Raw genomic sequence first — 27,774 nt, 5'->3', positions numbered from 1 at the left:
AAGCTATAGGCTGAGCTTTCATAATTAATAATAAGTTTCCATGTCATTGTTGGGGAGTTGACATTCCTGTCAAAAAAGTGCAACTACAAAGTCCCCGTGGGGATCAGCAGCATGCCTTTGTGTCACTCAGTGTCCCCAGGGACACATCACACTTTATTTGTTCACCTACTGAGGAGCACTAGAGTTGCTTTCTGTGTTTGGCCATTATGAATAGAAGAGACTAACATATTCTCTGGAGTGGCTGCTGCTCATATCTACCTCAGCTCTGCATATCATCTTCTAGAGACATATGTCTCCAGGTTTTACACTGTGGCGGATTGAGTAAGAATGGCCCTGGAGGCTCATGTTTGAGCACTTAGTCACCAGGGAGTGACACTATTTGAGAAGGATTAGTAGGTGTGGCCTTCTTGAAGTATGTGTGGCCTTGTGGGAGGAAGTATGTCACTGGCTTTGAGGTTCTTTAAAAGCCCATGCCAGGCCCAGTGTCCCTCTCGCTGCCTATGGATCAGGATGTAGAACTCTCAGCTCCTTCTCCAGCACCATGTCTGTCCGCATACCACCATGCTCCACCATGATGATCATGGACTGAGCCTCTGACAGGGTAAGCAAGGCCCCAGTTAAATGCTTTCTTTTATGAGTTTCCCTGGCCCTGGTGTCTCTTTACATCAATAGAATAATGACTAAGACAGCATTCAAATCCATGTATGCCAAAATTCCTTCATGCTGTTCAAAAAGCTCAGTGTGCCTAGTCATTTTCACATGGAGGATCTTATAAGTGTATGTTCATAAAAGAGAGATGCTCCTTTCAGAGTGCACCTCAAAGGTGCGGAAGTCCAAGGAGCAGATTGGAAAGTACCACAACATTGCCACATTATTTTCTAAAATTACAAATTATAAGGCCATCCGAAATTTAGGACTCGTTTATTTGCCCCTCCCCAGTCTTTGGTGGGTTTGAGGTTTGCTAATGTGAATGCTACACGATTTAACCAGCATTCTTTTGCCGGTCTTTGAAGGTCCCCTGACTCCTTAGCAGCTGCCTTCTCTCTGTGAGTTACCAGCTCAAGTTCTGCCTGCTCAAAAACTCACTGTAGAATTACCCATTTTTTGTGTGCAGACATCTCTCAAGTTTGTTTTTTAACTCAAAAAATATAACTTTATTGTCCATACAATGCTCACTGTGATTCATATAAGGAGAGAGTCGGGTGTGGGGCCTGGGAGAGGATTTTCACTAGAGTGAGATTGACCTCCTGCTTCTTCTCAGGGAACATGAAAGCAGAAGACAGGATTCCGGTGGGGGAATCTTTCACTGCTTGTACAGAAACCCCTAAGGCAACATGAGGGGCAATTCTGGGGGTTGAAAGAGCCTCAGTGGCAGTTTCCTCCATAGTGAGAGTTCTGTAGCTTAAAACTCCTTTAAGGGAGAGAGGGGCCAGAGGTGGGTGGAGATGTCCCGGCAGAATTTCACAGCAGGATAAATTAAGGGTGTGGCCTTCCTTTTAAGAGCAACAGGAAAAGTTGATTTTAAATAAGGATTGAAGCACCTTGCACAGCTTTCCCAGCTGGATCCATGACATGATGCCATTTGCCCTAGTTCCCTAGTCATGGGGTGACCGCACCCCTGATGCCTGGGAGCTCTGGGGAGACCCACAGCTAGCCTAGCAAACCTGCAGAACTCCTGGAAAATAAGAAGCTTATGTTGACATGCGTACACTCTGGGGGCTGAGCAGTGGCCAGAGAGGAGGGGCCAAAGGCGGGGCTCTGGAGCCTATGAGGGGCTGGTCAGAGGTCACAGATTTCAGGGAGTACCTCCACCGGATGGGCTCCTGTTCTCCCTCATCTTGGCTGCCCTTGGTGCCTCGGGAAGGGCTCGGCACACAGTAAACCCTCAAAACATGGCAATTAAAGCCATCGCCCTCGCTGGCTGCCTTTCTGACTTCAGCTGCTGGGGAGAGGGAGCTTCCTCTCCTGAACATGAAGCCCAACAGGAACACTATTAGAGCGGCCCCACCTCGGAGATGCAGAACTGGCTGGACTCTGGAAGGAGGCAGGCACTTCAGAGTGAAGATCAGGCCGGAGGAGGGCGGAGTGGGGGGGTGCCTTGGGAACATTCTCTGTGGGAGGGCAGAGGGCATGGAGGGGAGGGACCATTGTGATACTGGTCTGCCCTTTTCAGGCTCTCACAAAAGGATGGTCCATACAATCTCACTTTGTGCCCCCATGGCACTGGTCCTCCCCGACGATCTGTGAGCACGGACGTGTATACTGTTTGCCTGCTCCCACTTTATACCAGCTGAGTGGGATTCTTCTTTAAATGGGGGCGGGGGTGGTGGTGGTGGTAGAGCCAGGGTACTGTCAGGCTATGGAGACCCTAGAACCACAGAACTTTACTCTTTCCAAACTGAAGAGCTGCTGCTGTGGATCTAACTCCCCAGGCTCAGCCTCTCTGTATCTGGCCCTGCTTCCTCTCCTCACTCTTTTAACCATTAGAGATAACACAGTTTGAACAAGTCATAATTTTGCTGTAAAAAGCAGCTGGTTTTGCCAACATCGTCCACAAGTTCTATTCTCCAAGTGAGAATTTCGGATTGTAGGTGTCAGGTGTTCTGTTGTTTTTTTCTTGCTAACTGAGGGTTGAGAATTTTGTGTTCTTTAATGCCAGTGGCTGGTTCTGGAGATGAAGCAATGCTTGGCATGCTTGGCATGTCTTGGGTTTCCAGGTAATGGTGTAGATGAAGACAACGTAATAGACACTCAGTGAAGACAAACCCTTCACCATCAGGTTCAGTAATTGTAACGAAAAGTGTGTACTGGGCAGTGGGTTACAGCTCATCGGGAGAGAGCATGCTTAGCATCCACCTCTACATTCAACCCCCGTTCTGCCTGGAAAGACTGTAATGCATTTCCACTCTGTATTGTAAAGGCCCTTCTTTAGCTGTTTCTTGTAGTTCTTTTCTTTTAAATGTGTGAGTGTGCGTGTGCTGTGCATACACACGTGTGCATGTTTGCATGTGTGTGGAGTCTGAGGTTGATGCTGGGAGCCTTCCTCAATCACTCTTCTTTATTTATGGAGAGCGTGTCTCCCTGACCCCCAGGCTGCCACAGGAGCCTCTGCCTCTCCTGAGATTATAGGCAGCTCCACATGCTTGGCTTCTCATTCTCACTGTTTTTGGGCACTGGATGGTCCAAACTGGTCCTTGCACTTGCATGGCAACACTTTACCCACTGAACATTTCTCCAGGCTTAGTGTTGGCGCCCTCAGCATATACTGTAAGTTCAAGGTCTACATGCTGCAACAATCACGTAAGAATCAAAGGCTGGGAAAATAAAACAAAATGGAAAAACTGTTCTGGGTAAATGTCTTCTGCACACAGCACATGGTCTGGCTCTATGTTGTGGTGGAGGAGCAATAAAAACAATATAGGGTTGTTAAAATTGAAACATGGAAGTGGGCTGATACATTTTCTGCAATTAATTACTATGTTGTGAGTCTGTAAGACTGCCCTTGCTCCTAAGAAATGTATGCTGAAGGATTTAGGGGAAAAATATTAAGTTGATATTTAGAACTTTCAAATTGTTCAAAAGTGTGTGTGTGTGTGTGTGTGTGTGTGTGTGTGTGTGTGTGTGTGAAAGGGAGGAAGAAGAAATGGGAAAACAAATGGGTATAACTGCCAACTGGTAAGAGGTAAATTGAGGCTGCCCTGTTACATACTCCGGATGCTTTCTAAGCGAGTAAATGAATAAAGGAATCTGGACTAACTGTGAATAATAGGCTGGCCTCTAAGATGCTATGTTCTAAAGAGTGATCATTGTCACTGTCCTTGAGAAGACAGTAATAGAAGACAACAGGGGCTCAGCAGGCCAGGAGCTCCCACAGGGCACCCTGCTGAAGTGGGGGGGCAGTGAACACAGCTAGCCACACTCTCACCCCTCCACCCACCGGTTAACCGTCCAAAGCCTGGTTCCCAGAGTCCCATCTGCAGTGGTGGCTCAAAGGAGGAGCCTGGGCCCCCGACAGAGCCTTGCTCCACTACACAGCCCCTTTGCTCTGTGGCAGCACCAGGCCATGAAACTGATCCCAGCACCATAGAAGCCTTGCTTAGCTTTTGGAAGAGCCAGGCCCCAGCGTTCTGATGAAAGGATCCCTTGTGGCCTCATCCTCATTTTTCACTGATAAGAACACCAACTACATTTTCATGCTTCTAGTCCTGTATTTTTTTTTTAAATCTCCCTTCTCCACTATCCATTCCAAGTTGCTACATGGGCCCAATGCCCATAACATTTCCTTTCACATGTAGGTTTCAAGCCCAGGGTATCATTCTCCCCTAAACTAGTGATGGCTGGATCATTAAAAGTTGAGATCTGAAATCCAGTGACCAGTAGTAAGGAAGAAAGGTATCCACGTGCACAGCAGCTTCTGGAGATAAGGATGTAGCATCCTTGTTGATGACTTGAAATGGGTAATTTTTTTTTTCTTTTAGGGACATAGGAGAGACACAGGTCACTATTAATAGTTTGTCAAAACGCGAATGCAGTGTGTGTGTGTGTGTGTGTGTGTGTGTGTGTGTGTGTGTATGTAGGGTTACAAAGACCTCTACTACACTTGGCCACATCTCCCACTTCCTGTGCTCTGCCACACCTACAGTGGCAAGTTGAAGGAAAGAACAGCAGCCATGTTGTCACCTGTGAACTTCGGCTGGAAGGACAGTCAGGGTTTGCACATCAGAGTGTCCCTTCCTTGCAGATCAGCCGGTCTAGATGTCATTGATACCTGCTCCCGTGACTTATGGAGAGGACTATCAGGAGTCAGGGAACACAGATAATATATCCATCAATTCCAATCAAAGAAGGACATGAAGTTGGGAGGAGGTGACACAGGGAAAGGCTATCCTGAGAGGAGATGGAGAGGTGTCTGAGGGAGGAAATGATCAAGATACATGGCACACATGTATGAAATCTCCAGAGAATGAATGTAATTTTAAATGTCGCTATGTGAACACAATGGGTGGAAATCCAATGTGAAAAACACTAGTCTGTGATCTTTAAATAGTTTTGATAAAAACACAAACAAATGGAGTTTCCAGGCAATGAAATAAAAGCAATTCTACCAAGGCCAACTTGGATTTCTGACTAATGAAACAGTATTTGGGATCCAACAAGAAGTCTGATTAAAGGCCTAAATGAGGTGAGTATAATTATTAGCTTCAGAAATGTTTGAAAACAATTTTCAGAAAAACTGACATCCTCGGTTGCCAGTACACACCGACTCCTCCTGCATCGGGCCAGCCCCTCCTGCCCATCCCGCTGCATTTGCAGGCGTCCCTGCCGGCCATTCTCTTTGCTGATTGTGCAGCTGCTGGGCTCTCCTCTCCAAGGCCAGCTGGAAAGGTTCCTTAACCAGAGAACCAGAAAGGCCCTCAGCTGCTGACTTTTTCCTCGATCCCGCCCCGAAGGCTGTTTGGAGCTGCTGGAAGCAGGCTGCTGCTTTCTGCTCCTCACTTCTGCCCCTGGTCTGCGCTGCCACGCCTCAGCCTCCCTCAGCACCTCTTTGGTCGGACTCCAAGGAGAAAGGCTCACTTGAATCACACTCTTTACCATTTCCTCTAGCAGGTTACCATCTTAAAACGGGGATGGCGATTACTCTCCTGTACTGAGAATGCTCTACACTGGGTCCTCAGGTACTGAGAATGCTCTACACTGGGTCCTCAGGTACTGAGAATGCTCTACACTGGGTCCTCAGGTACAGTAGGAGGGTTGGAGATGAGCATGCAGTTGCAGGAAGACTAGAGGAGTCAAGGCAGGGAAAGCAAAGCTGCTCTGAGGAGATGACGGAAAGATCCAAGAGAGGAAAGAGGGATGGTAAGGCATGAATGAGCTCCTGCCCATCTTCTCAAGCTTCCAGGTGAACCGTAGGGGGCACACCTCCAGTAGCTTTCTTCTGCCCCACTGTACCACACAATGTGCTGCAGAAGGACAGAGTGCCGGGACACAGATGCCCCCACAGCATCTCTAACACATGTCCAAGTCTTGAAGCAGGGGCATCTGTTATCTGCACACTGGTTCAGTGGTTGATTCCCAACCAGCTCTGCCTGGCTAAGACTTCCTGGAGAACTGAAGCCACAGAGTTTGGGACAGGTGGCTGGAACAAAGCTAACAACAAGGAATGACAATTTCCCTTTGGCACTACCATGATGGTAGCATAGCAAAGTCCAAATCAATGGGATGAGGCCCGAGCAGGGCACTGCGGCTGGAAGCAGTTCTGTTTCTGAGTGAAATCACTCTTCATTACAAACCACTGAGTGTTTTCTCAAAGAATACTGTGAAGATCTGCTCTCCAAACTGCAAGTGGCTTGGTGCAGTTCATCTAAACTTTCTGAACAATGGGAGTCAATGTCAGCATGGAATCTTGTTACCAGCAGACTCTGACAGTCCAGTCTGTCAATACTGGCTAACTGTTGTCTAATACCTTAAGATGGTAAACGGAGGTCTTTGCTGCCCTTCACTACCATCAGGTGAATCCAGTGTGGAGATTTAAAAAAAAAAAAGTCAAATGTTAGTAACTGATTCATCCAGAAATTCAGAAATGCCAGCAGTGGCAGGAACCCTGAAATCTGGAATTTCTAAAGTCACCATGTACTCAGCTGGTCGCTTGTTTATTAGAAATCATGAAAAGGTCTGAGGTAAATATTCTCTATTGCAGTATCAAAGCCAGGCCCTGCACCATCGTAGAGAAGCTTCTCAGAGTTCCCTTAACTGAGATGCAGTCAAGATGGCTGCCTACCTTTAGAACCAGTCTTACCAAGAAACAGTATAATTTCATTTCTTCGAATATTGTTCCAACCTTGGGGGTGTGGTTCCAATGCACATTACATGGCAGGAAATGACAGGATGGGACTTCAGATGTCACATTTGAAATGAGGAAGCCAAGTGCAAGTGAGGGCCATCTGTAGGTGTTCAGAAAGAGCCAGCTCAAGACCCAGCCAATGACTGTCACCGACTAATGTCACCAAGTGGCTGGTCACACATGGATTTCTTCAAGCGTGTGGCTGAAGAAGGTCTCCAGAGAGTTCCGACTGTTAACTGCCTGGCCTCCATCTGATTGTAACCACATGAGAGACTCTAAGGAGTAATGACCTAGTTAAGGCCAGTCACCTTGAGAACCAGGAGGTGTAACAAGGATTAACCAGTGACTTAAAGGGATCTCTGCAAGCTGACCTGTGGGTAAAATCTAGTCTAAGATGCATATTTTATTTACAGCCTGTGGCCTATCTATAGCTCGATACTTTTTTATTTTTTTCTGAGACAGGGTTTCTCTGTGTAGCTTTGGAGCCTGTCCTGGAACTCACTCTGTAGCCCAGGCTGGCCTCGAACTCACAGAGATCCACCTGGCTTTGCCTCCCAAGTGCGGGGGGGGGGGGGGGGGGATTAAAGGCCTGCACCCACCATCACTATCATCAGGCAGCTTGATACATTTTTAAAGAGTTGTAAAACAAAACAAAACAAAGAAAAATATGCAACAAAAAGTCTAAAATACTTGTTCTCTCTCCCTTACCAGATAAAGTTTGCCTAGCACTGACTTAAACCACTCAGTGTCCAGATGGTTTCCTGTGCACAAGCAGCCACGTGCAGCATGAGGAGCCTCTGGACATGAGGAGCCTCTGGACATGAGGAGCCTCTGGGACATGAGGAGCCTCTGGGACATGGGGAGCCTCTGGGACATGGGGAGCCTCTGGACATGAGGAGCCTCTGGACATGAGGAGCCTCTGGACATGAGGAGCCTCTGGACATGAGGAGAGGCACCAGAGAAAATGAAAGTCACCATGGAAGTTTCTGAAAAGCACCATCAACTGTTATAGGAAAGTCAGTTTATCCTCTCAATGATGGCGTTCGAGGGCTGGGGTGTGGCTCAGTGGTAAAGCCAGCTCATCCTAGTTTGCTTGAGGGAGGCCATGAATTTGGGAACCATAAAGATAACAGGGAAGCCAACAACTGATTTCTACAAACTCACCTGAATAGTCAAACAAAAGAGACAGTAATACATTTCCCAAAAGCGAGGCATTTGTCTAAATGGGTCTGGGTTACCTCACTCAGTACAATTTTGTCCAGTTTCATCCATTTCCCTGAAATTTTCAAAATTTCCATTTCCTTTATATCTACATAAAATTCAATTATGTATGTGCCCCACATTTTCATTAGCCATTCATCAGTTAATGGACATCAGGGATGATTCCATTTTGTGACTACTGTAAACACAATGGCAAAGAACAGTGACATGCCAAATTTTGTTTCTGTAGTAGGATATTCCTTAGGGTGTATGCCCAGAGTGGATGGCTGGGCCATAGACTAGACTCACTCCTAAGTTTTTTGAGGCCCCTTCTATCTTGTCTCCAAAGTGGCTGCACTCATTCACACTTCCACCAACAGTGTACAAGGGTTCCCCTTTTCCCACATCTGGCACTGCTTGTCATTTGTATTCCTGATGATGGCCATTTTTACTGGGGTAAAATGAAATTTTAACGTGGCTTTAATCTAAATTTTCCTAATGGTTAAGGATATTGAGCATTTTAAAGTATTTCCAAAGTTCTTTTGAAAGCCATTTGTCATTACATAGCCCAGTTTTTAATTGGGTTGTTCATTTTCTTCGAGTTTAGCGTAAATTTTAGTGGTTTTTATATTCTAGTTACTAATACTCTTGATTTTTCCTCATCTGTAGGCTGTTTCTTCACTTGATTACCAGTGTATTTTGGCATACACCAGTTTTTCAGTCTTGTGAGATTCTGTTTGTTGCCTGTTGGTCTCATTTCCTGTGGTACTAGTCCTATTCAGAAAATCATCCCCTAAACCTAGGTGTTGAAGCACACCCCTACTTTTCTCTTTAGCAGTTTCAAGGTATCAGGTTTTCTTTTGAGCCTCTGGTCCATCTGGAGTTAATTTTGTGCAGGGTGAGGTCTGGGCCTCTAGTTTCATTCTTCTGCATGTTGACATCCAGATTCCTCACCGATGTTTGTTGTTGAAAATGCTCTTTTCTCCAGTGGACAGTTTCAGTTTCTGAACTTAGAATATGGGTCCTCTATTCTAGTCCACCCATCTATGTGTCCCTCATTTTTTTAGCCAATACATGTTATTTTTAGATGCTTTAGTTTGGGGTGCTTAACTTGGGAAATCTCAGGAATCTAAGAAACTGGACAGTGACAGAGGGGGAGAGAGTGTCTTAAATAGGAGATATAGGACCTGCTAGGTTAGATGAGGGTGGAGAGTGGTACTGGGGTAGGAAGCTTCCAGCAGGGAGAGTGATGGGAGGTAGGGGCAATGAGGGAATGGCAGGGGCTAAACAAAATGAAACAGGCAGGAGAAAACCACTTGCAACTGACGTTCTGATAACCCAGTTAAACTTACAGAAAGTCTGCAGACAATGCAGGTCCGGAAGCAATGGGGCATTAAACAACAACCCTGGTGCCACGTATGGGACACATGCAGAGGAGTCATTGGTCAGGGGGGTTCCAGGGCCCCTCAGACATTCCAGGTTCCAGTCATGGGTCTTGGTCACTTACAAGAACTAGTTGATAAGATTCTACTTCTATAGAGACCACACATCTTCATCACAAAATGGAGAGAAATCAAGCTAGAAGTGGGCTAGAAGATTCTTTCCTGCTGGATGGATCTCATGGTGCCAGATGCTACTATGAGGGTTGATGTGGGGTAAAGATCTTGATTGCCTAGCCAACTCTGAACTCTGTGAACTATAATATCAACTTTCGGGTAAGATGTGCCCAGCAGTGTAAACGGTAATGTGACTATTATATGGATAATCAACCGCTCTCTAATTGAATTTGGGGCTTGCTCTGCAAGAGGGAATCCATGCCTAGTAATGTTAACTTTGTCCCAAACACATGACTGAAGAGGTCTTATACCGCAGGTAGGCAGTGTGGGGAACCTGACATGGCTGCTTGGCTGAAATGACATAACATCAAGACATCTCCTGAGTACATACATATGTGTATACCCAGAAACAAAGGCTACTCTCGGCCTTAAACAGAGAATCTGCTTTGCAGTGAAGAGAAATAAAGGCAAACTCTGCAAAACAATAAAGGACAGTGGAAGGCTCAGGCATGACATTTCTACTACCCCCTTTGGGCTCAGGGGCCACTGCAGAAGAGGGTGTGGGAAGAACGTAGGAGCTGGATGGTGAAGAGAGGGGCTGTGAATACCATCTTCACAGTGGTTGTGCACACTGGCATTGGTCCATAGATGTCAAGTCCTCCTCCTAGTCAGCTATGGAGTGGGGGAGGACCCATGAAGCCCAACCACACACTGCAGACTTATTGGCAACTGACAGAGTCTGCATGAAGGGAGGTATGGTATCAACTGTGTACCCACCGGTGAGCCCACCAAGTTCTGGGAGTAGATTCTAAACTCAGGTCCACGCAGGCAGTCCTTATTAAACTCTGTGAGACACCAAGCAAAACCAAAACAAATAAAGAAGTGAAAGAGGCTACTAGGAAGGAGCAGGGTAGAGGTGGGAGGTAAGGAAGAGGGGATGGAGGAGTTCACTATACACCAAAATGTACAGTGCACGTGCATAAAAGAGCAGAATTTACTAACAATAAAGTCTACCACACAAACAACATATGAGGCATTTGTCTTGGATTTGATTCTGGATTAAACTCTCAATTTTGAAATTCTCATGGATAATTTTAATAAAATAGGCACAGCTTACTAAGTCTTCACTAGGAAGCAGACATTTTTCTAAAACTCTTAGGTGTAGTATCTCAGCTAAGGCTCACATTAACTGTTACTTCTATTTTACAGATAAGGGAAGGAAGGTATAGCAACCTGTCCCAGAGCACACAGGCAGTTAAGTACAGCACAGGATTTGATTCCCATCCTTGAAACCAGCCACTGCACTAGACCTCTCCTTTCCAGGAAATAGTACTTCAAGACCTCCAGTATTGGTGTACAGAATGTGACTGGTTTCCTTGACAAAGACAGCCGCCATTGACCACTCTGGCCAGACATCCCTGGATGCTGGTCAAAGTTGCTATCCATAAGGAAGAGGTATGGAACTGGAGTCTCCATTTGTTTCTGAGAGAAGTTACTGAGAGAAGCTGAATAGCTCCCAGGCTAGCCCTCAACTGTGGTTGTTTCTAGGCTTTTCCTTCCAGGCCATCTGGTGCTTCCTCATGTTTATATCCTGTCAGTCAACATGTAGGGAATTATGATTGTTGAGGATGGACTGTCATGGGAGATATCATACCAGGGACCTCCCTCATAGTCACCCTATAGCACCCGGGGGCAGCTGTGACTACTACAGCACAGAACGCCCATTCTTCTACAGGCCAAGGGTCTGCCCATTGACTGAGTGACCAGGAAAGCTGCTGACCATATGCCTGAGGCAGTACGGAGAGCACTAGCGGGGGCCCAGCCACTGAAGCGCCCTCTGTGATAGTCTCATGTTGGAGAGAACTGTTTTAGTTACTTTAAAAACATAAGCTGCAACATTGTGTTTTTTAGTAAAGCTATAAAGACGACTCCATTGCATCCTCTATGGGGCTGAATTTGCCAGAAGTAACTGGAAGGAATGCAAGGGTGGTGTTGTGACTCCATGAAGCAGGGTATGTCACTTGCCTACTCACCAGAATGGGAAAATAATGAATCGGCTGATGAAGAACACGACCGAGAAGATCAAGAACAGAATATTGCAGGTTTGCTTCCATCCAGCGTAGGAGAACATCTTGGCGGACTGAAAATGGAGAAGTTGCCATCAGTTAAGATGCTCGCAGCATGGATTTTACAAACAGCTGGATAAGGACTTGTCTGAAAGCAACCTGGGGAATGTCTGGGCTGTGGATGGGGATAGATTACATGAGATTAGCCATGATGATAACCCTAAAGGTAGAGGGGAGCTCTGTGTCCCTGTGTTTGAAATTTTCCATAAGAGAATGCCTTAAAAAGATACAATAAAGAGCTGGGCAGTGGTAGCACACGCCTTTAATCCCAGCACTCGGGAGGCAGAGGCAGGCAGATCTCTGTGAGTTTGAGGCCAGCCTGGGCTACAGAGCAAGATCCAGGACAGGCTCCAAAGCTACACAGAGAAACCCTGTCTTGAAAAAACAAAACAAAACAAAACAAAACAAAACAAAATAAAAAGAGATGATAAATAACTACAACAGTGGAAGTCAGCACAAGCATGCATTCTGTAGGAACATCTACTTCAGATCTCCTAGGTTTTGAGAGGTTTTGAGACAAAGCCTGGAACAGGAGTGAAATGTGGTAAGCTTGGCTAAAATGCTGCAGTCGACATGGCATTAAGAATGTACTCTTGGTCTGGCCCATGATGAAGTGGGAGGTGAGGTACAGGTAGAGTTCCTGGTGTACAGATCACCCATTTAGGGAGTCTGGTAGTTTGGATGGCAAATGTCCCCCATGGGCTTGTGTATTTGAATGTTTGGTCATCAGTTGGTGGCATTATTTGGGCAAGTTATGGAGATTTTAGGAGATCTAGCCTTGCTGAAGGAAGTATAACACTGTGGATAGGCTTTGAGGGTTTATACCCTTGGTCAACTTTTTGTGTTCTCTCTCTCCCTCCTTCTCCCTCCCTCCCTCCCTCCATCCATCCATCTCTCGATCTCTCCCTCCTCCTCCTCCTCCTCCTTCTTCTCTCTCTCTCTCTCCTCCTCCTCCTTATTCTCTCTCTCTCTCTCTCTCTCTTTCTGACATGCACCTGAGATGTAATCTCTCAGCTGCGTCTGCTGCATGTCTTCTCCACCACTGTGGATATTGAGCAGTCTGGAACCATACACCAAACTAAACTCCTTCTGAAATTGCCCTTGGTCGTGGTATTTTATCATGTCAACAAAGAAGTTACTAATACAAAGGAGCATGGCTTAGAAAGGTTCCGAAATTACATCGTGGAGGTTCAAGGCCTTCCTAGAACAAGAAAAGAACATCTGTGCCCTCCAGGAGCATCTGAACTGTGTTTTCCATGCTTTCCGAAACTTCCCAAGGATGACAACATTAACATCTTGTGAGGGTAGCAGAGGTTGCAATAGGAATAGCTTTGGCGGCTAACATAGAGAGCAATGTACCTACAGAGTTGGGGATGGGTAAGAGACAAGGCCAGAGTCTTAGAGCAACTAGAATGGAGAGCATAGCTTTCTTCAAGGTCAGAAGTCAGGCCACGGTGGGAAGGGGAGATATCAGAATCTTTATGAGCCCAGTCTTGAGGGCAAAATGGTACTGTTGGGAGAAATCCCTTCAACATCTTCTGGACTGTGTAATGATGAATGATAAATGGTAGCCCTTCATAAATGCTAAGTATCAATCAAGATACATAAAAATATTGGGTTCTGGGTCTGAATTTGGACATGGAGAATAACAGAGGAACAGAAAGATGCCAAGAGATGGCAATGCACAGGCTGGTATAAGAAAGTATTGTAAGTGTTGAGGAAGGTTTTTGTTGTTGCAGAGACAGAACTAAGAGATATACCACCTATCTTGAGGCTTCAAGATGAGCAGGCTCTAACTCAGGGAAAGTCAGCATGAGCAAAAGTGGTGCTGGGTCTGGGTTCAATTAGAGCTTGATTGAGAAATCATGGGACAGCGATTCAACGAAACCTTTGGTCATACATCCTTGGGGGAACAGCAAAAAGAGGCCCCGCCACCACCACCACCACGCAGGGCTCTCTACCCCTGCTGTCGGTGGAGGGCACTAGCCTTGAGTATGAGCCTTGAGTTAGATCATGACTTGTGGATCAAGAAAGATTCATGACTAGTCACAACATGAGGCGGCACTTATATTTTAACCATGAAAGGACCTCTAAGTCTGACATGCCTTTTTTTTTTTTTCCTGTTTTTTACCTAAGAACTTGGACAATTTTCAGACAGTAATGAGCTAACCATTATAATATGCCATAAGGGACTGATATGACTTCTCATGTTACAGCCGGGGCTAAAAAACAAAACAATGTGTAATTTGCCCAAGTCTCGTAGGGAATTATGCTGTGTCGGTGAGAAGGGAGAGGGAAGTCTGGGTAAGCAAAGCGTCCAGACTCAGCATCAATGTCTAGCTTTCCCTTGAAAACACAATGGAAGCGTTTTAATGCTGGACACACAGCAAAGTGAGCAAATGCATGTTCAGAAGCTAGACGTGCGTATGCAATTCTTAACTCGGGCCTGATGTAGCTTCCTCATCCGCCAAGGCCACTGAGATGAGAGCAGAGAAAGGGGTGCTCCTAGCAGAGGTGGCTGAGTTCAGGAAGCAGCATGCACAACCCTGGCCCAGCCCTGCTCTGCCGAGCTGCCCTGAGACACGTGATAACCCTGCCCGACACTCTGTGATGGGGACAGTTTATAGATATCTCAGAGGCCAGATGCTTTGATATGACTTCACGTGACTTCTGGTTACTTCTTAAACGGGGTTGAGCAAACTACCTTCCCATCCAAGGGCTAAAGCTGGCCAGGCATTAAGAAGGATTTTCATATTTTCAAGTGTATAAAAACAGAGAAAAAAAGAAAGAAAGAATATATGACATAAATCACATGAAGTCTACAAAACTAGATTTACTCTCTGGCCCTTTATCAAAAACTGGCTGAAACCAAATCTGGAAGAATGAAATCCTATTAAATTTAATTTCTTCCATATCAACCTATGTTCAATTATTAGCACTCCAAGGAGCAATCCCAAGTGTACAGTAATTTGGCATTGTTTTCCTTGGGTTCGTTATAAATGAGGACACTAAGGTGAGTCAGGAACTGGTCCTGGGAAATGCTGTTGTGATATCAGGGGAGACCTGAGAGAGGAGGACCATTCAGTCACAGCCCCACACCAACAGGAGCTGATGCTAGCAGAGGCGGAGAAACAGTCCTGCCACGCCTTCATCCTCGTAGTCTGTGTGAAGTAGAAACAGGAAGGCTTTTGTCTCAATGTTCCCCCGTGTCAAGACACCCCAAGCCCTCTTTCTCTGGGAGAAAACAAATGCCGTTTTACAAACATCAGCTGGCATTTCCTAAAGCAAGAGGGATTGGAGGGAGCTGTCCAACTTCGAGAATCCAGAAAGCAACAATTTCCAAGCTCTGCCTCTCAAAACCTTGACTTGGTTTCTCCTTCGAGAATCTCATCTCACTTCCTGAGTGGGCAACGGCTTGAAGCTGCCAGGAGCACAATCCCACAAAACGGCCTCTCGCTCCTACAGCACAGAGACTGCAAAATAGACACCAAGAGGTTTCATCTCAAAGGCTCTGGGATTTTCGGACAGAGGCTTTTTTAGGCTTCGGATATTTTCAGGACAGAGGACCCTGCCAAATCACTCACAGATAATTCTTTTGGTGAGCACTTAGTGAAAAGCAGGACATGGCACTGTTGTTATTTTTTAAAAGGCGAACATTTACCTCCAGCCAAATGTCAGACACATCATGCACAAACATCACGAGGGTCCCACTGCGGATATAATTAGCACACCAGGAGAAGCTCATCAGACTAATGGCAGCCAGGTGGTGGATGACATTAGCGAGGAAATCCTACATAATGAGAGAAAATGGAAGCCATTAAGCAAAAGCAGTTATTTCCCAGTAACTGGAAGAGAGAATAATAATGGTACCTATAACTTACATCTGCATGTTTTGACATTTAGAATTATGTATGTATTCATGTATGTATGTATGTATGTATGTACATACGTATGTGTGTGTCTATGTGTGCATTTTTTCCTATTTCTTAACACAGTCCCTATCAGGGAGCCAGGGCAAGAGTTAGCCTTACTGATGAAGTAATCTAACTGTGAAACAGCACTGATCACTTGTCACCTAACTATACTGACACCCTTTCCCTTTCCATGGCTCTATATTCTTAGACTCTGAGAGTTTTCTTTGAAGAATCTGTGGGCTGCAGTGGACCCTAGTGATGGCTGCATCAGCCTTCAACTCCAAGAGCGTTTAATCAAGGCAGCTCTGTTTAACCTAATATTTAGCTCATCTTAACTTTATTTAACCACCATTTCTACACACTAGAATTCTGCACTGGGTTAGTCCATGAAGACTCGAGGCACCAACAGTCTTTTGTACTTGCTTTGCTGAGGAAATCCTGTGGCTGCACTGAGGATCTAACATGACTCCTGCCCCAGTGACGCAGTAAACCAGACAGCCCTGAAATGTGTCACTTCATGACATTAAGAATACCTCAGTTTCCCCGCAATAAAGCAAAGCTACTTGTGCTAAAACAAGATTTTTCATAGGGATAGCTAAGGACTCAGGAGTGGGTAGTCATTCCAAAGTCTTTGAAAACATTAGAAAGGATTGTATAAAGTAGTTTGCCATCAAGTAAAAGGTGCGGTGTAGAGTCAGAGTTGTTATACTACCAAGGTTTTCCTGTGCATTAGGAACACTGCCCTCCAAAGACAAAGGAAACAGAAAGGAGAGGTGTTTTCTTACTGATCAGGAATACAGCTTCAAACAGAAGTTTCTGTGTTTCTTTCTATAGGCACTTCTCAGGACATCAGAGCATGGGCATAATTGGAATTAATCTATGCACTATCAAAAGCAAAAACAGCCAATGACGAGAGCTAACTATACACAAAATAGGTAGGTAGAATTGGGGACAAAGGGATGAAAAAATGTGAAGAAATGGATAAAGGAAGCTTTGTAAACACACACTCACCTTCCTCTTGATATCAGAGCCCAGGCTAAACAGCAGTGACCAGTAAAAGCTCATCTCCAGGGTGTAGTACCAGTACTGTGACGGCAGCAAAGGCTGAGGGAAGGAAAATATCATTCCTCCAAATGCGGCCTCACAAGAACACATCTTGATTTGATGAAACCCACGAATACTCCACAAGACTGCAGGAAGCTGCAGTGACTTCCAATCCCCAAAGGAATCACAGATAAAATGTCAGGGTGTCTAATCCTTGAACGACTAGAGAAGCATTCTAAACCAAATGAAATGTTTTGACTAAAAAGTTAAAGAAATGCTATAGATGTGACTGCCTAATTTTAACTTAATGTGAGTTATTTTAGGTATGTGATTGTTTAAGGACTCTAAAATTGTCTTCTGAATAAAAGTTACTAAATTTCTGCAGCTAGAATTTTTCTTAGTCATGTTGTTATAGGGAAATTCTTGAGCTGTTGAAGCAAATTGTGACCTGAGGCGTGTTAGTCAGTATGATGGACGGTTATCTAATGCACCCATTGAATGTGGCTTTTTAATATCTATGGCATTACATGGTGTCCTCCCACAGGACTATGGATTTCATCCTGGTATTTGCCCAAGGGGACAGTAGTCAATGTAATACAAGCATAGACTTCGTGAGCACTGTTTAAGAAAGCTGAGCTATCATACCAAAGAGGATGCGCGTGCGCGCGCACACACACACACACACACACACACACACACACACACACACACACAAACTATTCAAGTGCCAGCTGATATATTAGGGGAGAGGCCAACAACTGACTTGGAATGTATGAACGATCTCAGTTGACACCACGTGGAACCGACCTGCTTCCGTTAGCCTAGGCCCAAATGCCAACCCAAATCCTGAGTAAGCAGTGGCTGCCATCTTAGGGCAGTAGGCTGGAGGACAGCTGTTATGAACCAGGGATAACGGATGATCTTGAGAAGGGTAAATGGGCTGGCATCAATAGGACTACATTATGGTCTGTGTAATGAACAGGACTTTTCTTTCTAATGCTTTCTTGTTCCCTCTTCCTGTTGTTTCATTTATTTTATTTCAATCATTTATTTTGTGTGTATGGGTGTTTTGTCTGCATGTATGTATGAACAGCATGTGTTTCTGGTTATTGCAGAGGTCAGAAGAGGACACTGGATCCCCTGGAACTGGAGATGTGGGTAGTAGTTTGCCACCATATGGGTGTTAAGACTCAAACCCTTGTCTTCTGGAAGAGCAGCCAGTCCTCTGAACCACTGAGCCATCATTCCAGCCCACTTTCTGATTTTCATTTGCTTGTTTGTTCATGCTGAGGCTAACATGCTAAAAAGACTAAGTTTGCCTGTTCCTTTGGAAATGGCTGCAGAGGACTACAAGTTCAAGGACAACTTGGGTATGTGCTGAAATTAAGATCAGCCTGAGCTTCCTAGTAAGAGTGGGTCACAAAAACAAAACTAACCAACCAACAGCTAACAAACAAAGAAACAAAACCCACTGAGACCTGGAGCGGTCTTAATGTGGTGTGAAGTTAGAGAGGGGGTACCTGAGGGAGGACGCACCTGCTTGGGGTAGTCACGCCAGACCTCCCAGAGGTCGTAGGCCCATGGTTTCTGGAAAAGAGAGGAGCCAAGAGAGAAGACACACTCTGTCAAGTCAAAAGCTGGTTTCAGCAGGAAGCACGGCTCTTTGTGGTGGTGTTTCTTGTCACGCAGACACACTATGTTCCCTGTTACACAGACTCGTGTGTTTCCTGTTGCACAGACTCACTTGTGTTTCCTGTTGCACAGACTCACGTGTGGTGTTCACTGCTGCACTGGCTCTCTTGTGCAGACCCATCTCTTCTGCTGCATGCATTTCCCCATCTGTGGGCATTGATCACATTCCTAAACACTATACAATTCACTACTTACAGTGAATCTGGGGTCAGTAACAGACTGTCTTGTTGAAGGAACTATTTGAACAAATGAATATCCTAAGAAAGTAGTTTCTGAGTCAGTCATTGTATTTGCACCTTGAGTTGGGTAAGTAGCAAATGCCTACAGTCTCAGCCCTTGGGATGCTGAGATGGGGAGATTACGAGTTTGAAGCTGGCATGGCTATAAAGTGAGTTCTAGCCCAGCTTCTGATACATATTGAGAACCTGTCTCAAAGAAAAAAAGACACAAAAATAAGCAAGCACACAAATAAATAAATGAAAATTCAAAAAGACCTTGAGACAATTATAGTAACAAAACACCAGCTTATTTTGGGCCCTGCTCATACTAGATAAGGGTTTTGTCACCGAGCCACATGCATAGCCTGGGAAACATCTTGATTCCACACAGACATTTCTTAAACTGGTTAACTTTGGAGTATTATGTCCTAAAAGAACTGCAAATGAAGTTTCTGGGGGAAAGGTAATTTACTCTGAACCATCTGTATGGCTGGCTAACTGATTAGAGCATCAATGATTATGGGTCAGAGCCTAATTCGATTATTCTTGGGGCACAGTTAGCCCCATTAATGGCCATTTATTATGTGTCTCTATATGTGTCTCCCATCTTTATGGCTATTAGGCAAATCCTTCGGGATATACAAACAGACCCCTAGCTTCTACCAACCGAAGGTTAAAAGTATTGCCTTATGGCACCTAGGCACACAGCTGCAAATCCCCTGCCTTGCTCTAACCTGCTTGTCTGGTGTTTCCACCAATGGCTTTGAAAAGTGTTTTCATTATGTTTGCTTTGTTCTGTTACTACAGAAATTCAGGAAACCTCCACCACATTGGAGCATGGAATTTGGGGTAACTTGTATCTGTATTCCTGGGTCATGGTCACTTTTACTTAGCTCCAGAATAAATTCTTTCTCATCCTTTAGAGGTGAGAGCTTTTCATTGATAGAATTCATGGGCAAAATATTTTAAATTAAAGATGAATTCCAAAGATATAAAAATACAACTTACATCATAAAGAAATGCAACTCCAGCCACAGTTACCATTAAGTAAAATGTAAATCGCCAGCTGCCAAAAGAAAGAAAAAGCTTCACTCCTCTGCAACAGTGATTGACAGGAGAGGGGAAAAGGAATTTGGTACAAGAGGCTTTGAAGAACATGTATCCTAGAGTATAAGTACAGGTTCATGCCCTAGCTGTCATTTTATCCTAAAATCCACATGGAAGCACAAAAACCAAATTATGGAAAGAACAATGCAGAACACATTATATTACCTAATCTCAAATTATAGTCCACTATAGCACTATGATATTTGCTCAAGAAACAGACATGTAGATCAATGGGATATGATACTGTCACAGATAAAGCCAACTACTTTTTGGCAAAGATGTCAAAAATACACATTGGAAAAAAGAAAGCCCCATAACAAATGATAATGAGGAAATAGGCTACCCACATTTAGGGCTTAATATGATTTCTATTTCTCACCCTATACAAAAATCAACACAAAATTACCAAAGATATTAATGTGAGACCCAAATCTTGAAGACTTTTAGAGGAAATGTATATAAACATAGGCAAGGACTTGAGTAGCTCAGGCCATTACTAAAAAATGAGAATCAATAAATAGGATGATGTGAAATTAAAGAGTTTCTGCACAGAGAGAAACAATTAACATAGGGAGAGACAGCTTAGGAAATACTAGCTACACACCAGACAGGGTGACTACACAGACAACATAAAGAACTATAAAAATAAACAAAACAAAACAAACCATACAATCAAGAAATGGGTAATGAGCTGAATAGACAGGTCTCAAAATAAATAAAATAAAGAAGAAAGATAGATAGAAAAGAAAGGAAAATGAATTCCCTCCCATGAATCAGGCCTCAGATCCAGAAAGTTACTGGTTACCCTCTGATTCATGGGAGGGAATTCTCTCCTGGTCCTATAAATATAACCGAGGGCCTATGGATGGAGGAGGGCACAGGCCCTAGGGAGAAATCTATTTCTGCTGCTTTGCTGAATAGACATGTTATGAAATGCCTGCTAAATATTTATGTTTAAACCCACAGATTAGTGCCATTCTCAAGATTGGCAAGTAAACTTTCTTGTTGCAGTGGCCAGCAGTTAATACCAGCCAGTAAGTGATTACTGTGATTACTGCATGTTCTCAGCCCTAACTGGCACATCTGTATCAGCCTTGCCACAAGGCTCAGTGAACACTGCTGGAGAGGGGGCTGACAGAAGGTAAGAGCCACAGGACAGCAAGGAGTGCTGGGAAATGCTGTCTTTTTGCTAGACATGGCCACTGTACTCAGTAACTCAGTAACCCAGAACAAACGTGTGCAGGATCAAGCTGCAGCGTTTCTCCATGGATGGAGGAGGGGCTCACGAGCCCCACTCCTAGCAGAAGAACTATTTGCAGATGACAGCTTCTGGAGAGGAGTCATTTATCTTCATAGGTATGGCCACTGGTAGGTGACCCAAGTGCTGGTGTACCCACACACATGGGCGGTGCTTGCTACACACAATGGCTCATTGCCATAAAGAAGAGGGCATGAAGATGGGAGGGAGATGTGTTAGGAGGGTTGTGGGAGAGGGTGGGTATGATCAAAACCCTTTGTATATCTGTATGAAAGCCTGAGGGGAGGACACTAGGATGCATTCTCACACCCCTGCTTCTACAACCTTAAGGACAACAGACATGGGAGAAAGTCTTGAGACTTTCTGACCTCAACCCTAGAAAAGAGAAACACCAGTTAAGACATGTTTATGGATTTTCTGGGCTTCAGGCTAAGGACATGAGGTCTGCAGAGGCATTGGGTCTACCTTAGAGTGTGGGTATCTAGTCTTCCTACAAGAGGAGAGGGAAACAAGGACAGTTGAGAATAACATCTTTTTCCACATTTCAAAAGGACTTTCTGAAGTATAAATGTTTTCCTTACGTTATTTAACAATGTACACTGTTTAAGCTGGAATTCAAACTTAGGGTTTCTCAGCAGCCATTCACTGTACATTTGTACTAACTCTGGGTGCTGCTCTTCAGTTGGAATAGCCCTTTGTTATTAATGAAACCATTCACATAAAACAAACTTGGTTTTGTTGGGGGAAAAACACAAGCTGGAAAGACCCTGTGTTAAGTGGAGAATGCCTTTGGATCCTTCCTCCTGTCCAATGTCAGTGTTCTCTCTGCCATGATCACACCCTTGGTTATGACAGCGTCACACAAGCTGCCCATTCTTCTTACCAAGATTCCCGGAATTTCTTCATCCTGCAAGGCCTGTCTTGATTCCGTCGACTCCTGAACCATCTCTCAATCTGGCGCTCTGTCAAATTACACTTCTTTGCCAGTCCATAAACATCAGTCTGAAAAAAAGGTGGAAAGAATGAACAAAGAATAAACAGTAGAGGGTCACCAAGGCAAGGCGTTTCAACAGGTAAAGGCAGGATGCAGCTGAAGGAGGAGAGCCTCCACAGCACACCCTAGCACATGAGTGCAGGCTAGTGTGTGTGTGTGTGTGTGTACGCATGCAACTGTAAGAACTCAGGCAAAGAACAGGGTCAGCTGTCAAGCAGTTGAGACAGTGAGACTAAGTACTAAAGCATGTGTACTAGAGCAGACTTGAGCCTATTTATATTTATATTGCTTATAAAATCACATTCACATACACAGGTCCCCAAGCCAAAGCCAAGCAAGCAGAAAACAGAATATGAGGATCCTACCTTGCTGATTACTGAGAAAGACCAACTGTCTATACATTAGTAGCAATCCACATGTTGAACTGTATATATGAACTCACTAAGGTGTATTAGGGCCTCCTAGGTGCCAGGTAGAGTAGTAGAGTTTAAAATGTCAATCAAATATGATTTTCTACACAGACAAAGAAACTTGCCTGAGAGTTGCTAGGTCTTGTGCAAGATGTGAAAACGGTAGCCCGTGCCAACACCACCTAAGCTTTTTATTACTTCCTTCAGTCTTTCTGGTGGTTCCAGAAGATAATCCAAGATGCCCCCACCCCCCGCAGGTGTTGGCTATCTACTTTCACAATCAACCTGATTTCAAAATAGTCCAAACTATTTCCAACCATTAAAATAATGGTTATAAAGTACAATAATGGTGATTACTTCTCCTCTGGGAAGCAGAAGTTTTACAGGCTATGACTTAAAATAGGAAACAATGAAGATGATGAATTACTGCCCAAAGGTTACAAATCCCAAGGTCTGCCCGAACCAGGAAAAAAGCATGAATGGCCAAGAGGGCCAGGTCCATTTTGCAGCAAGGTGTGAATTGGCTGTTCTGTGCATTAGACCCTTGCTGCCTAGTACTCTCTGCTTCCACAATACCAATATTTTGAAATGGCATTGATCTCTTGATCATTCATTTTCAAATATAAGAAAACCTACTCTTAATTCTGTAATACAAATAAAACAAAAAATCAAATTGCCTAAAGCTGTCAGCTTCCTGCCCAAGACACAATCTGCAGCTGATGGACAGAGGAAACAACAGGATGCAGCAGATCCCACCCCAAAGGACCAGGTTAAGTCCAAGCCCTAACATTTCCAGAGAGGAAATACAGTCCTAGGACTTTGATGTGAAACCAACCACCTTTTAAATGATTAATCAGAGCCTTACAGTAAGTTTAAGCCAACTGCAAACGAGTGTTCTGGGGGCCAAAAAAGCCTGCTTGTGGACCAGATAGCTGGATCAAACAAGGACATATGTGTGAAAAGTGACTTCATGGACACTTTATGATGTATTTTGATAGGGTCACAATCATCAAAAGTATCAAGTGTGGCCTTCTCTACTCAAATGTTTAAAAACTATCATTAAAATGAGATTGTGAGGTCGAGATGTAAAATAAATAAATAATAAAAAATGAAACTGTGATACTATGATTTACATTTTTAAGACAGGGTCTTGCAATGTATCTCAGGCTGTCCCCACAGTCACCAGGTAGCCCATGCCAGGGCCAAATTCATGGTGACAGTTCAGCCTCAGCCTCAGCAGTCTTGGTTACAAGTGTAAGCCACAGTACCTAGCTTAAATTGCTATCTTTATATATATCATGGTGTTGACTACTAATGTGGGACCCTACGGCTGAAAGCAATATTTGAACTGTCAATGTCAGTGGCTTTATAATACATATTTACATTTTCTAACATTTAAATCTGTCAATACAGCAAAGAAATGCATATAATGAATCAAATCCTTTGATGGTCAAATGGAAGCTATTTTTTATATGGACAAAGTAAGTCTAGATGACTAACCCATTAAGAAAGCAGGTCCTTAAGTCTATAAGCAAAGAGTTTTTACTTACATGTGATGGTTGACTTGTGGAATGCTTGAAAAAATTTTCTAGGATGACATTCGGTTTAATTTTGTGCACTGTGTTTTGAATGCCAAATGCATTTGCTAGAGGTGTGGCAATAAACCTACAAAATATGAAAAGAAGGTTTGAGAAGTAAGAAGTCCAAGTTTGCACCAGAAAACCCAGGCTATACCTTCAGGTGTCCAGGAAAACTCAGGCATTGGCTTGCACTGTTCTAGTTTGGACACTCAATGGTCCACATTGAAAAGCTTAGTCCACAGGCAGTGCTGTTAGGAGTAGTGGTAAGCCATCAAGAGGCAGGTTTAGTGGGAAGTCCCAAGGTCATGGGTCTTCCAAGGGGATCACAGGGCCTTGGGCTCTCCATTTGCTTTCTTCCTGTAGAGATGAGCAGTCCTCTCCACCATGTGCTCCTGCTAGGCTATGCCACCTCACCAGAGCCAAAGCACTAAGATCACTCAACTTCAAACTGGAACCTACATTTGCTTTATAAATTAATTGCTTTGGGTATTTTGTTACAGCAATGGAAATCTGATTAATACATGTTGTCAATGGTGCTAGTTAGAGCCAATCTCTGCCCACCAAAAGTTCCAAGGAGAAAGCTGGGCATGTGGCTAATGAGTATAACCTAGCACTTGGGAAGGTGAAGGAGAATAATTACAGTGAGTTTGAGGCCAGCCTGAGCTACACAGTGAGTTTCAGTACAGCTTAAGCTACAGAATATCAAAAGACAGACAGACAAACAAAATGATAATGCCAAAACACTCCAAATATAAGTTCAAAGAGCCAATTTTCAGACCCATGCACAGCACAGGGGATACTGTAAGAATACATGATGAAGTACACAGCTTAAAATTCATTTAATTGTGAATTCAAATACAGTTATGTGCAAGATTTCAGAATTAGGATGAACTACTGCATTTAGAATTTCACTCTAAAGCCATCAAGGGTTAAATTAAGTGTTCACTGTTTTATAAGAAACTGAAAACTTGCTTTCCAAAGTAGCTGTACCATTTCACATTCCTGTCAATGGCATGTCACGTTTCTAGTGCCCCCCCCCCAAGGTGTTTGACTTTGTCGGCCACAGAAGTCAGACTGTGTGTGAAGTTGCTTCTATTCACTTCCCACCAGAATTGTTGTTATTCCTAACTTCTGCTCCAACTGGAGTTCCATCTTATTTTTCTAGTTTCTTAAGAAATGCATTAATCTGAGCTTCCTTCATTTCTAAACAGAAGGGCTTGAAGCTGGAAACTCCTTCCAGCTCTGCTGCTTCCACATTCCAGGAAGTTCTGGTATAGTATGACCTTTTTCATTCAGTTAAAAGCATTTCTGTTCATGGACAGGCACCAAAACTATATAGAGAAACCCTGTCTCAAAAAAAAAAAAAATTCTACCTTACCTTGTGACTCCATCTTTGACTGGTTATTAAGAAGTGTGTTGGTGTCGTTTTCACGTATCTGCTAATCGCCCGGTTTCTAGCATCAGTTCATGAGTATGGGTACCACCTCCTCATGTTCGCTGAGGTTTGTGTATGGGGCCTGGCATAGGGCATGTCATGAGGAGTGCCCTCTGTGCACAAGAGAAGAACACGGACCTGCTCTTGTTGGATGGCGTGTTCTAGAGATGCTTGCTAAGTCTGACAGTTTATGTTTAAACCTATTTTCTTTCCAACCTCCTGCCTAGTTACTCTAGCTGTTATTGAAAGCCTACAATTATTGGGCTGGGATAAGGTAGAGAACCTGCTGGCATGCATAAGGCCCTGGGTTCCAGCCCCAGCACTGAAGAAAATGACGACAACAACAACAACAACAACAACAACAACAACAACAACAACAAACCCATTACTGTTGAGTTGCCTATTTCTCCCTTTTATACTAACAGTTCTATTTCATGTCCTGGGACTCTATTGCTGTAGACAACCTTGTTTATAATTATTATATCCTCTAAGAGCATCCTTTGTACTAACACTTTTAGGATTGATGCAGTTCAGTGTGTCTGAGGAGTATAGCCACCCACTCTCCCAGCTACTGAATTAGTGGACAGCACTCCTACACTCCTTTTACCCTATGAGTATCACTGAACTTGGAGTGTGTTTTTTGTGTGCTCCATATAGGTGGGGTGAGCTTTGCTGTCTCTTCTTTCCAGCCATATTTTTTAATTACAGCATTTAATCCATTTACATTTAATTACTAATTAGAAAGGATTTCTACTTGCCATTTGTATAGCCGGAAGTTTTCTCAGGTACCGCCCAGCCCCGCAGTCCCTCAGCCGCTTATAAAATAATCACTCAGAGGCTTAATATTATTTATAAACTGTATGGCTTATGTAAGGCTTCTTGCTAGCTAGCTCTTATATCTTAAATTAACCCATTTCTATTAATCTGTTTTACCACATGTTCTGTGGCTTTACAGGTATGCTGGCATGTTGCTTATTTATTAACCAATGGGAACAACATATATTCACAACATACAGAAAGACATCCCCCAGCACATTTGGCTACTTGTTTTTCATGTGAGTGTTTGTGTGTGTGTGTGTGTGTGTGTGTGTGTGTGTGTGTGTGTATCATTCTTTGTTTCATTAATTTATTACTATCCTCTTTCATGTTAGATATTTCCTAGTATGCCATTTTTTTTTAAATCCTCCTATCTTTTTTTACTATTTTTTAAATTATTTTCTCAGTGGTTATTCTGGGATTATAATATACATCTTAATTTATAACATCCTGGTTCAAATTAATAGCAAATTACTTTCAATAGGATACAAAAACTCCATTATTTCCCCCTTTGTATTATCATGAAAATCATGTCTTTATATATTATGTTCTAATCAATAGATATTTATTGTTATTATTTTATGCAACTAAACAAAGAATATTAAAAGTTTTACAAATGAAACTAGTGTAACACTAGCTTGGTAGATTTCTAATACCCATAAGTAGCGTAACTTATATCAAAACCTTTGACAGTCTTATTTTTCACTTCAGTCACACCCCTTTTTGATTTTACAACCTCTATTTGGTTCCTTCGTCTTGATTTGTAATTTCTATTGTTTTATTACTTTTGTGATTTGGTGAATTATTGCTCTCCTGTTTTTATTTTGTTCTTAATAATGGTTGTCTTTAGTTCTTTGAAAATGTTTCAAACAGCAAATTCTAAATTCTTTGTCCTGTAAGTCCAACACTTGGGCTTCCCCAAAGACACCGTCTTCTGTGTATGGACCATCATTTTCCAATGTTTCCATGTCTGCTCAGGTTTCATTGAGTGTTAGGTGGGGACTCTAGACTTCAGATGCCTCTCCACCACAGTTTGTTTTGTCCCGTTCACCTACTTGTACGTTGAGTCGCTTAAAAACCCTGAACTGTATGTGCCGTCCTGTGTCCTATGTGGGTGCTGAAGTCTCTAGTACTTTCAGTTACCACCCAGCGAATGACTGGACAAAGTCTTCCTTCAACCCCAAGAGCCAACAAGCCTCTCAGGCTGCTGCAGCTCTGTGTGCCCACTTGAATCCAGGCAGCATGACTCTGCCTCAATGCGCACTTTCTGTCACAGAGCGTATCAAAATCATGTAGAGCGGAGAGCTTAGGGACGTCTGGAGTCTTGCCTGCACTTGAACAAAACATTAAACATCAAATTGGCCTTCAAGATTTCCAAGAACATATCATAGCTTTTCATGGCCCCACCCTTCCAGACATCTCAATTCTCTGCTTTTCATTTGACTATTTGGCTTAGTCTAATTTTTGAACCAATTATTATTTCCCAAGGAATTCAATTACCTTTCATTGTTTCTGATAACCATACTCCCAGGAAAATACTCTTTAAAACAAACAAAAACAAAACCCTGGGTAAACTCTGAGGA

General features: G+C 43.6%; 1 protein-coding gene across 1 annotated transcript in view; it reads right to left on the bottom strand.

The window, feature by feature from the left end:
- Positions 1–27,774, bottom strand: part of Cers3 (ceramide synthase 3) — a 49,245-nt gene that overhangs the window by 14,272 nt on the left and 7,199 nt on the right. Inside the window, exons 2-8 of the mRNA XM_036176964.1 lie at positions 23,911–24,025; positions 21,840–21,958; positions 19,600–19,657; positions 18,218–18,268; positions 16,649–16,741; positions 15,385–15,513; positions 11,631–11,737 (exon numbers count right to left, since the gene is read on the bottom strand). Of these exons, the coding sequence (XP_036032857.1) occupies positions 11,631–11,737; positions 15,385–15,513; positions 16,649–16,741; positions 18,218–18,268; positions 19,600–19,657; positions 21,840–21,958; positions 23,911–24,025 (672 nt within the window). The remainder of the gene's footprint in view (positions 1–11,630; positions 11,738–15,384; positions 15,514–16,648; positions 16,742–18,217; positions 18,269–19,599; positions 19,658–21,839; positions 21,959–23,910; positions 24,026–27,774) is intronic.

This window comes from Onychomys torridus, chromosome 1 (genome assembly GCF_903995425.1).
Source record: "Onychomys torridus chromosome 1, mOncTor1.1, whole genome shotgun sequence".
NCBI classification, from domain to species: Eukaryota; Metazoa; Chordata; class Mammalia; order Rodentia; family Cricetidae; genus Onychomys; species Onychomys torridus.
The sequence above is the reverse complement of the archived record's forward strand: the minus strand, read 5'-3'. Positions and strand labels throughout refer to the sequence as shown.